General features: G+C 44.0%; 1 protein-coding gene across 5 annotated transcripts in view; it reads left to right on the top strand.

The window, feature by feature from the left end:
* The window catches only part of Ptpn12 (protein tyrosine phosphatase non-receptor type 12), a 71,809-nt gene extending 66,374 nt beyond the window's left edge, over positions 1–5,435 (top strand). For 3 of the 5 annotated variants that reach the window (XM_029534631.1, XM_029534638.1, XM_029534639.1), the window contains exons 16-18: positions 123–153; positions 2,568–2,669; positions 4,582–5,434. In XM_029534631.1, coding sequence (XP_029390491.1) covers positions 123–153; positions 2,568–2,669; positions 4,582–4,643 — 195 coding nt within the window. In that variant the 3' untranslated portion in view covers positions 4,644–5,434. Of the gene's footprint in view, positions 1–122; positions 154–2,567; positions 2,670–4,581 lie in introns of all 5 variants that reach the window. The other 2 variants (XM_029534635.1, XM_021190212.2) reach the window with 1 other exon arrangement.
* Positions 5,436–11,982: the final 6,547 nt, after the last annotated feature.

Raw genomic sequence — 11,982 nt, 5'->3', positions numbered from 1 at the left:
CNNNCCNGNTTTTTTTTTTAATATATACACCTTAATTTCTTGGGATATATCCCTATAATAGATTAAGTGTTCTATCTATTGCATGTAAGATAAACTTTAATAACTATAAAATGTCTTTGCAGGGCTTGATAACCTCTGGAAATGAAAAACATGGTAAGTTATTTTTCCTTTTTACTGGAAACTTTACAGATTAATTTATCTAAAACAGCACATATCTTGCTTCATACTCTTGGGTTATTCCTGTATATGAAGGTGTCTAGGATAAGTGCTTGAGAAAACACAGTTCTGTGACATAATTCTTGTAAGCTGACTCACTCATAGATACTATTGATCTGAGTTGGAAAATCATGGGAATGTGTATTATTAGAAGTTATGAATTTTGTGTTGCTTCTTGGGTAGTTGTTGCATTTCTTTTTTCTTTTCTTTTTTTTTAAATCCTTTTTTTAAGATTTATTTATTATTATATCTAAGTACACTGTAGCTGTCTTCAGATGCACCAGAAGAGGGCGTCAGATCTCATTACAGATGATTGTGAGCCACCATGTGGTTGCTGGGATTTGAACTCAGGACCATTCGGAAGAGCAGTTGGTGCTCTTAACCACTGAGCTATCTCTAGCCCAGCGGTTGCATTTCTTATTTATTAAAATATCTAGAAGCGATTGGTATAGCTCTGATTGAGCACATAGTTAACAGGTCTAAAGTCTAGGTTTACTCTCTAGCACAAAAATTAACAACAATTACTTAGCAGTTCATTTCTGTGTAAGTGAATGCTGCAGAGTGACCAACAAGAACAAAATGTGCCCGTTACTATTGAGGGTGTTTATGTTTAATCAGTAGTTAATACCATCAAGTTAGAAGTTCTGTGTTTGGAGGATATCTCAGTGAGTGCCTTCCCAGCCCTTCAGACGTCAGGCATTCCTGCAGCCCCAGAACTCGCTCGCAGGGGGCAGAAGGATCAGAAAGTCAAAGCCATACCAACCTGTCTCAGACTGGGGGCGGGGAGGTTACTACTGACTGTGATGGTGTGTTCCTAGGACCCTTACTCTTCTGAAACATGTACAGTGGGGCTCTTGGCGTCCCTGCTCCTTCCCTAGGCTCCGGGTAGCACCATCTCCTGTACCCTCTGCCTTTCTGAACCTTGAATCCTAAAGCTGAGTCTCATTCCTGGCTGACCTTCACTTGACTAAGATTGAGTGGCCCTGAGGACCTCGCCACCTCTCCTTATCTCTCCTGTTCCCATCTATCTGCCTGTAATCTTATTGTGAAGTTCACCACACTACGAGGATGACTTGTGCATGTCTCTTACTAGGCCAGCAACTGGAAGGCTATAACCCCAGGTCCTGTCCTGCTCTTGGCAGAACTTTGTGTACCTTCGAGCTGACCTTGTTTGTTCGTTTTAGAAAATTGTTTTAGGGCTGGTGAGATGGCTCCCAGGGTAAAGGCACTCTTTAATCTCTAGGATCCACATGGTAGGAGTCACCCACTCCTGAAAGTTGTCCTCTGGCCTCCACACACATGTTGTGGCACTTACATTACCATAAGTAATAAATGTATGTGGCTTAAAAGGAAACCAAGTAGGGCCTGATGATGATGCCTGAAATTCTAGCACTTAGGAAACAGGCAGGGGGATTAGGCGTTAGAAGCCAACCTGGGCTACACAGAAAGACTCTGTTTTAGCAAAATGGAAAGGAAACAAAGAAAAATGGAATTGGGGTTGGGGGTAGGCAAAGAATAACACAACAGACCTTAGGTTTGTTGACTTTTCTCTAGTGTATAAATACTGTAAAGACAGAGAACACCTTTAGACTTATATGGGTTTCCAGAAAGGTTTTTCCCTGAAGTTGAAGAAGAATGCTGGGTGCGCTGCTTATCTGTAATCTGAACACTCTGAAGGCAAAGGCAGATGAATCTCCAAATCTGAGGCCAGCCTGGTTTACTTAGCATGTTCCCTCTCAAAGGAAGGAGGAAGAAGGAGACGAGGGAAGGAAAAGGTTTAGAAGAATTAGTCTTAATTTTTTTTAATGTAATCTTTCCATTGCTCTTTAAATTAGTAAAATAACAACAATTTAAACAAGAAGACTTCAAAAGAATTAGTATTGGCCTGGGGAGTAGGAAATTGAAATTGCCCAGCAATTAGAAACCTGTTTAACCACTGTTTAATCACTTTAAGAAAATATAGCATGCCATGTTTAGGGTTGATGAAATGAGGTAAGTACACGAACATTCCCATTACCGACCTGCAGACTGCCTGACTGAAGCTGGGCTGCAGTTCATGCTTCTGATTCTAGCCTACAGGAGAGCTGGAGCTTTAGACCAGCCTGAGCTATGCAGGGAGACTGTCTTGAAACAACACCACATGCACACGCACACGCACACACACACACACACACACACACACACACACACACACATACCCTCGTCACCCCGCTCCTTGTATTTATCATGGAGACTCTAGAAATGACAGTATAAGGTGAAGCTTCGTCTTTTAGTCTATATGTTCCTCCAGCAAAGTGGCGTGAATGTGATGCTGCCTCAACGATGGTGACTAATGAGGACTTTTATCTTAGATACAGGGGGCATCCACACAGGGACTTGTGCAGACTCTCCACCTGCTTTCGGTGACAAGAAAGATCAAATAACAGAAAGTCCAGCAGAAGTCACAGATATTGGTAATTTACTTCATAATTCTAAAAACCAGGCATAGTGGCTCTCTTTCAATGCTTCTATCTGTCCTTTCCCATCTCTTTGGATTAATTTTGGATAGAAATATATTTTGTTAGATATTAGAATGGCTATACAAGCTTGCTTCTTTGGTCCATTTGTTTGGAATATCTTTTTCTAACTCTACTCTGAAGTTAATATCTATGCTTGATATTAGAGTGTGTTTCTTGTGTGCAGCAGCAGGATGGGTCCTGTTTTCACATCCATCCATCCATACATTCTGTTAGACTATGTCTTTTTATTAAGGAATTAAGACCATTGATAGTGAGATGCTGATGACAGCGATGGTTAATTCCTATGGTGGTGGTGGTGGTGGTTGGTCCTTTTGGATTGCTGGTCTGAGGTTGTTTATTTCCTGTGTTTTCATGGGTGTAGTTAAGTTCCTGGGGTTCAGTATTCCTTCTGAAACCTATTGTGGGGCTGGATTTGTAGATAGATATTATTTAAATTTGATCATGAAATGTCTCGGTGATTGAAAGTTTTGTTGGGTCAAGTAGTCTAGGCCATCATTTGTATTCATTTAGAGCCTGTAAGACATCTGTTCAAGCCCTTCTGACTGTTAGAGTCTCCACTGAGAAGTCGGATGTGATTCTAATAGGTCTGCCTTTGTATGTTGTGTGGTGTTTTTCCCTTCCAGCATTTTTCCCTAAGACTGGATTTCTCTGTGTAGTGTGACTGTCCTGGAATTTGCTCTGTAGATTAGGCTGGCCTGGAACTCAAGAGATCTGTCTGCTTCTGCCTTGGGTGCTGGGATTAAAGGTGTGGCTAGAGTTAACCACCTGACTTTCCTTGCAGCTTTTAATAATCTTTCTTTGTTCTGTATGTTTAGTGTTTTGTTTATTATGTAGTGAGAGGACCTTCTCTTCTGGACCAATCTATTTGGTGTTCTGTGTGCTTACACAAATTAAGGCATATTTTCCTTTAGTTAGGAAAACTTTATAATTTTGTTGAATTTCTTTTTTATCAATTTGTGTTTTCTTTATTGCTCCTATTTTCATTTTTAGGTTTTGAACTGTTTTACTAGTTTTCTCCATCTATTTGTTTGTGTGTGTTTGTTTGTTTGTTTTCCCCGTCCTTGGCTTTCTTTTTGTCCAATTTTTGTTTGTGTTTTTCTGGTTTTCTTCGAGGGATTTATTAATTTCCTCTTTAAGAACCTCTATCATCTTCATATAGTTGTTATTAAGGTCTTTGTGTATGTCTCTGTGTGTGAGTGTGCCATCCCACACGCACTGCAGCTGTGTGCCTGCTGTGGTAGGATTCCTGGCTTTGGTGATCACATACTGACTGCCCTGGCTATTATTGTGTCCTTATGCTGGCGTCTAGGCACCTGGGTTTGCAGTGATTATTGGTGTAGGTGCTGATTTCTGGATTTGTCTCTGTTGGGTGGGTGTTTTGTTTGGTTTCTATTTCTTCCAGATTTTCAGAGTATAATGGCTGTGTGTTGCTATTGGCCTGCTCTACTGATGTGCTAACGGAGAATGCTTGCTGGTGCTGGAGATGGGGGGGATGGTCTGTGGCATCGGGAGGCATGGGCAGGGTAGAAAGGAGGCTGCAGCTGGTGTTCTGTTGCAGTGGTACGGGTGACCCTGATAATTGGGCTTGGGGAAACACCTACGGATGTAATCTTTTGGGGGGGGGGGTTGGTTTTTCAAGACAGGGTTTCTCTGTGTAGCCCTGGCTGTCCTGGAACTCATTTTGTAGACCAGGCTGGCCTCGAACTCAGAAATCCGCCTGCCTCTGCCTCCCGAGTGCTGGGATTAAAGGCGTGCGCCACCACGCCCGGCTATGGATGTATTCTTTAAAAATAATTTTAAAGTCATTTTGAATGTTAATTTGTTATTTTGATTGTTTTGGCAATAGGTTTTGGTAATCGCTGTGGAAAACCTAAAGGACCAAGAGATCCACCTTCAGAATGGACATGATTCAGGGAGTTAAAAGACACTTTAAATTATACTGGAAAATTCAAGTGCCACTGAAAGCCAGATTTATAGTATTCCATCTTTAAATGTGGGACTGATAGCAGTGTAGATTGTTACCTTAATGTTTTTGCTGGGACCATCTACCTGCCTTATACTACACTTAGGAAAAAGTATTACATATTGTTTATTTTGTAACTTCAAGTATTATTGCCTTAATGTCTCTTAACCCTGTTACAAGCTGCTTGTAGACCTGTTAATATAGTAATACTTTTATGATAAATTGAGTTAAAGGACTACTCTTTTGCTGTTTTATCATGTATGCATTATTTTGTATATGTACAGGGCAAGTAGGTATATAATTTGATAAAGTCCTAAAATATTATTAACAGAAGATGTAAGAATTTCTGCATGGTCTAAGTCTTTGTGTATCTTACTTGTAAATTATTTGCCCTGAAGTTTTAGAAAACAGTTTCTGAATTTTAAACTTGCTGGATTCATGCAGCCAGCACTGCAGGTTATCAGAGATCAAAGATTNTAATAATAATACATTTTGTACATTGTAAGCAAAAAATTATTTTTTATATTATATACTGTCTAATTGTTCATCCTAATGGTTCTTGTTTTCATCTAGTCATGGAGATTCAGTAAGTGCCTTGGAACAATATTGAATTCTCTTAGCTCGTGTGTGTTACTTTAAAATTTGAATTCAACTGGGGTTAGAAGACTATCAGAATATATGTATGTTTCAGGATATTTGACCTGCCATTAAAAAAAACAAACAGTTTTACACTGCTACATCTTGTATTGGTTTTTTAACTCTGAAAAAAAGATTTGTATTTATTAAGTATATGTGTGCATCTGTGGTGTTCTGTGCTTGTGAGTACTGGGTCCTCTGGGAGCTGAATTATAGGAGATTGTTTGTGAGCTGTCCAGCGTGGCTGCTGTAAACTGGCTTGGGTCCTCTAGAAGGGTCATTCGCACTTTAACCACCTCTCCAGCCCTCATTCTTATCTTTTCAGTTATGACTGTGGGTGGGGTTTAATCACTTATGGACGAGGATGGACAGCTTAGGCCTGTAGGCGGGTACATGGAGGACTGTGGTAGGAGGACCATTTGCTCACTGAAACCCGTAAGGTTTGAAGTTTGTGCAGTGTAAAGAGATTTAGCCTATGAAAGGGTAAAGATGAGACGAGAAGGTACCCTCTGAGGAGGTCATGGCTGTGCCCGTTCTCAGCACCTGTCAGTGGTGCTCTGCCAAGACCCCAGAAGAACACCACACAAGTGAGCGAGGCAGGGGTGGGCCCTGTGTTCCCTCCCATCCACACTCAGGGATTGGGTTGGGCATTGTTTTCCCTGTGCTTACAAAAGGATGGTGACCATGAGACTGAAGGGAGTAACTAATGAGGTTGTGATCACCTACTGTTTCTGTGTTAGTTTTGTTTTTGATTTTTGGGCCAGGATCTCTTGTATTTCAGACTGGGTTCTGCTTTGTTATATAGCCAAATTGGGCCTTGATTTGCTGCTGATCCTCTTGTCTCAGCCTCCCAAGTGCTGGGATTATGAGATGTGCTCTTGGGTTTATGTTAGCATTTTAAAAACAAATGATTTTCATGTTGATTCCTTAGAATATGAAAAGTTGGGCTGTGGCACTGCCAGAAGGAAGAACGGTGAAAGTAAAAGCCTGTGGTAGGAAGGGGGAAACAGAGATGGTTTGTTCTGGGTCAGATATGACTAACCATGGCCCGGGAACGCAGATGAATAGCATCCACTGTGAAGCGAGCAGTTGTAGTCACAGAACCAAAGGAAGACTTGGGCTAATATATTTATTTACCAAATACATTGGTGGCAATATGTGGGTAGGTTACAGCAGCACAGGGGAGTGTCTTGTATAGACTTAAGATGGTGTGTTTTGGGGGGGGGGGGTTGTTGTTGTTATTTTTGGTTTGGTTTTGAGGTATAGTGTTACTCTGCTTCATTTTTTGGGGATGATAACAGAAGCCGGGCCTTACACATGTTGCTAGCCGAGCACTCCCACCTAACCGGCTACACTTCCCCCAGCCCTAGAGCCTCTTAGACTTGTATTCCAGATCCATGGCTGTCTTCCTGCCTCAGCCCCAGGGATGCTGGAACCAGGCATTAGTGATCCTCGGCCTGGCCCACTGATAATGTTGTTTTTGGTTTGTTTGTTTGTTTTGGTTTTGGTTTTGGTTTTTGGTTTTTTTGGTTTTTCGAGACAGGGTTTTTCTGTATTGCTCTGGCTGTCATGGAACTCACTTTGTAGACCAGGCTGGCCTCGAACTCAGAAATCCACCTGCCTCTGCCTCCCGACTGCTGGGATTAGAGGCGTGCATCACCCGGCCTCACTGATAATGTTTTATCCTACCTAAAGCCCTTGGTGAAACCTAGAGTACGCCGTGAAAGAGTCTAGTAAGCCCACTTCCCCCGGCAGGCAGGCCACTGCCACATTCATCCTACCACTTTCCAAAACTCCTTCTAAATTACAAAGGACTTCAACTCTCGCAGTAGTTGCCAGCTTAGCACTGTTCTGTTTTCCTAAGTAATATTTTTCACTTTTGGCCGTTTTCTTCATATATTGATGAGCAATATATAAATATATAAAGAAAGCAATAAAACAGAAGTTCTGCATCATTACTGAGCTTTATCCATCTCTATTCAAGTGACTTAGTGGGACAACCTCTTAGGTAGGGACGTTCTTTAAACCACTGGGGTCACTTAAAGTAATGAGCTCAGTGTTAAACTCATGGGTTTAAAAGGCTCACTGTGGCAGTTTGCTTTTGTGCTTTAAAGCTCTACTCACTGTGGAGAAACCCTGCTAATTAAGATTGAAGTCTTGTTCTGATTGCCTTCTGGGCTCTGGGGAAAATGAAGATCTCCCTCTACTAGCAGTGCGTCATCTCAGACCTATCTGGGGAACTCGAAAACCCTATAACCTCTGCCTGTGAAATGTTATTTAGCCTGGGTGAGATTACTGGTTCAGCTTCCTTTCTCTAAATAACAACCAAGTCAGTAAGCACCTGAGATTCCTGGAATGCCTCCCCCTGCTAATGAGGTATCTCAGTACCTTAGCCTTCAGCCAATGACCTTTGCCCACCCTGGATATTCCTACCCTCTTCCCAAAACTATATAACCCTTAATTCACGCCAAATAAAGTTGCTCTGTCTCCCCAAAGCTGATCCAAGTGTTGTCATTTCTGTTTGAACTCACGGGCTGTCCAAAGCCCTGTTCGTTGATTCTGCTTCCTTCATCCTCATGAGCCAGTGGCCAGCAACCCCAGGGAGAAGGGAGATCCACAACTTACTTTGAGTAGGAAGTGTAGGTCCTCTCTTCATATGTGCATCAGAAATGTGTATCAGAAATCTTGGTTTCCAGGATTCTGGCTTGAAAACGAAAATGCTAGTTTTGAATATGTTTAATTTTAAGTAATTGATTATCATCCAAGAGGTGATGTCCAGTCTAGAGATAGAAGTAAAGATTTGATAGTGAAAGGCCTCCGTGGGGAGCCCTTTCCACTCCAAACCCGAGATGATGCTCGCTCGCCCAGGAATCGCGAATGACAACTGTCTTGATGCAAAAACACAAGGTAGTTTAATGGTGGAGCTCCGGGTCAATACGGATCTCATGCAGGAGAACGAGAAATCGACCACGAGGCCCGAAAGCTAGGGGTTTTTATGGGGGGGGGGGTTCGGGGGCTCAGGAGAACTGGCGCAGTTGCACACGATTGGCCCATTTAAACATCAACAGAACAATTACACATTTGCAGAATGGTATGTACAAGTCAGCAGAACACCTGGTTAACAAATGACTCCAAGCTATGTCAGGAATGTTTTAACAACGGCCTGCTGGGATGTGCCTGTTCTTGTTCCAGTATGTTTTCCGCCTCAGGCTTCTAAGCTTACAAACAACTTTTCCTTTGAATTATTTGACATAAGTTACATGAATTAGGCCTCAAATTTTATCTTAAATTCCATTTTCCTTCAATCCCCTCTCTTTTTTTCTTAATTCTAATCCTAGAATTCTAAAGGTTATCTTCTTGAGGACTCGTAGTCTGATATTGCTGCCTAAGTACCATGAGCTGTACTGTGTCAGTTCTGTCTCTAACAAAGGCAACTAGTCGATTAATCAAGCAGGGTCCAAAAGTTAAGAGCAAAAGCAAAATTATAAGTGGCCCAGTGATGGCCGAAAACAGAGTGGTCAGCCAGGGGGAGCCGGTAAACCAGGATTCATACCATCCTTGGTGGGCTTCTCGATCCTGTTTTCTTCTCTCTAGTCTTTCTTTGAGCCTCTGCATGGAATCCCTAACTACACCTGTGTGATCTGCATAGAAACAGCACTCTTCTTTAAGGGCTGCACAAAGGCCCCCTTCTTTAAGGGATAAGAGATCTAAGCCCCTCCTATTCTGCAACACGACCTCGGAAAGGGAGGTTAGGGATTTTTCCAAGGTGCTGACAGATTTTTGTATAGTCTCAATATCTTCATTAACAGCCTCACGTAATGCAGCGAGATGTTGGTCTCTTGTGATCAGGGCAGCAGTACCAGTGCCGATTCCTGCTGCCCCTCCTGCCCCCAGGAGTACTGCTAGAGTGAGAGTAACAGGTTCTTGCCTGTACCTAGTCACAGTCACCTGATTATCAAAATGATCTTCTAGTCCCTCAGGCTCATGGTAATAAATTCTGGGCAGTAGCTGAACTAATACACAAAAACCACCAGAGTCATTGAAAATGCCAGTAGCTATGCACGGGGTGAGCCCCGTGCTGCAGGCCCACCACCCTCCGATAAGGGCCAAGTAGAAATTAGTAGAGGTATGAACTAGAATGGTCTGGTTACAGAGGTGCTCATATTTCCAGGGCACTGTCCCTACACGGGTACCCTGCCCGGTCACTTTGGTCAGGGTCATTCTGCCCGTGCCTCCCCAGTCACAATTAGAGTGACTAGTGGTATTGTTAAAGCTCAGACTAGTGGCAATCCCTCATAATAGGGTGGCCCTGCTGACAAGCAGAGCCAAGAAGAATTTGTGTCATCTGGTCTGGTGTTATTGAGGGCCCGGTATGCCCCCAAGATCAAATTGAAGAGCCGGTCCCCGGTCTTCGGGAAAGGCTCAGTCTGAGGTTTTCAGAGAGCAGTTGGAGCAGTGTCAGTATTGGGGGTGGTACCAGGACCCAGGGAGGGTGCCACTGTGAGAGGGGCAGCCAAGGAGGTGTGAGTGAGCCCTGGTCAGATAGCACCTTATTGGGACCAACGGGCTGCCCCAGCAGAGTCTCAACTTAGAGTCTAATTTGGAAAGTGAATCCAGGATTCGTTCCGGACACATAGTACCTTAATCCCCACATCCTGACTTTATCCCAGCCTCCAGACTGTTTTCCCTTCTGCGTGAATTCTATGTGAAGGGGCTGGCATGGCCACTGTTATAACACCTGTTCCATGGGTCACCAGTCCAATTCCTGCGGACCGTGATGAGGTCCCAGGTGGAGGAGGGATTCCCATACGCCTGCCCTGTGGTCTCACACCCCCATTCTCTGCAAAAGAAATGATCTGACCCTCCGCATGTTTTCACTGTGTTCCTCTCTCCCCCATCCCTGGGACACACATAAAACTCACTGTTCGCCATGTCATCTCTAGCTTTTGCGAAACAACATCCAATCTTTCTGTAGGAAATCTGGTCGTTGCAGGCAGAATAATCCGAATTTGGAGGCTTAGTCCCCTTAGAAGTTTCTGGGTCAGTGTCGGGGTTATCCCATGAGTCTAGCCCAGCTGCCAGGGCACAGGCATCGGGGGTGGCATCTTTAGTGAGACTCCAAGCAACTTCTGCTTGGGACAACACCTGCCAAGTCAATCTTTTGGGGCGTGAGGGTTACTTGCCCTTGTGTTGCCTACGATGCAAACGAAGCTTAAGAGGATTGTCAGTCTTTTCCAAGGTCCACTCATTCTGGTCAGCTTCAGGGGGTGCCTTCTTAACATGAGATGCATGAACCCAGGTTGGGATTCCTTCCACTTTTATGGCAGTGGGCGTCATCAGCAGCACCAAGTAGGGTCCGTTCCACCTCGGCTCTAGGTTCCCTGCTTTATGTCTCCTCACCAAGACAGTGTCTCCTACTTCAAACTGATGCGGCACCACCAGCAACATAGGTTTCTTTTAACTGTTCCCAGACCTCTTTTCTTATAATTTCAAGAGCCTTGAGCTGGGTAAAAAGCTGAGAGAAGGAGATGAAGGATGCATCCGGGCAAGTTCTACTCTCTACTGTCACATAGATGGGCGGAGGTGCCCCATACATTAATTCAAAGGGTGTTAGACCTTGTGTGAGGCTCCAGGAGTATTCCGGGCCCTGAATAAGGGAGAAGGGCTGTCCGATCTTTTCCACCGGCTTCTAAAGTCAATTTGGTTAGGGCTTCTTTTAGCGTTCTATTTATTTTCTCTACCTGTCCTGAACTCTGTGGTCGGTATGCACAATGTAATTTCCAATTCATCCCCAGCTGTCTGGCCAATCCCTGACTTACCTGGGAGACCTTGGGTATCCCAAACCGAGGAAGAATTTCTTCGAGAATCTTCTTGGCCAGCACATTACCTGTCTCTCTCTTGGTGGGGAACGCCTCGATCCACCCTGGAAAAGTGTCTATAAAGACTAAAAGATAGTTATTTCCGTACCGGGCTGGTTTTACCTCAGTGAAGTATGTTTCCCAGTAGGTCCCAGGTCTGTCTCCTTGCAAGCGCTTTCTGCCATGGAGCCTGCTGGACCCGGCGTTGGTGACCACACAGGCTCGGCAGTTTTTCACTAGGTCCTCTACAGCTTTCTGTAGTCCAGGAATATGATTAGGGGACCTACTAACCAGTTTTAGCATCTTTTTGGATCCTAAGTGAGTGAGGCAGTGTATGGTAGCCAGGTATTCCAGCCCCTCTTTCTCTGTGAAGATTTCTTTCTCCGTCTCTTCCTTAACTAGCTGGGGTGCGGTTTTAATTACCAAAGTCGTTGGTCCCTGGGCTGCCTCTTTGGCCACTTGGTCTGCCATTTGGTTCCCTCTTTCTATTGGTCCGGTCCCCTTTTGATGTCCTGGACAATGGATGATCGCCACCCTGCGAGGTAGGTGGAGGGCTTCTAACAAGCTGAGGATCTCCTCCTTATTTTTAATGTCCTTTCCGGCAGAAGTCAAGAGTCCACGCTGTCTGTAGATTGCCCCATGGACACGAGCCATAGCGAAGGCATATAGGCAATCAGTGTAAATGTTTATAGCCTTTCCTTCTGCCAGCCTTAAAGCCTGGGTTAGAGCGATGAGCTCTGCTCTCTGTGCTGACGTCCCCTCAGGCAGACTGCTGGCCCAAACGATGGAC

Source organism: Mus pahari, chromosome 2, assembly GCF_900095145.1.
Source record: "Mus pahari chromosome 2, PAHARI_EIJ_v1.1, whole genome shotgun sequence".
Classification (NCBI taxonomy): Eukaryota; Metazoa; Chordata; class Mammalia; order Rodentia; family Muridae; genus Mus; species Mus pahari.
Note: the sequence above shows the minus strand (reverse complement) of the source record. Positions and strands in the feature narration are given on the sequence as shown.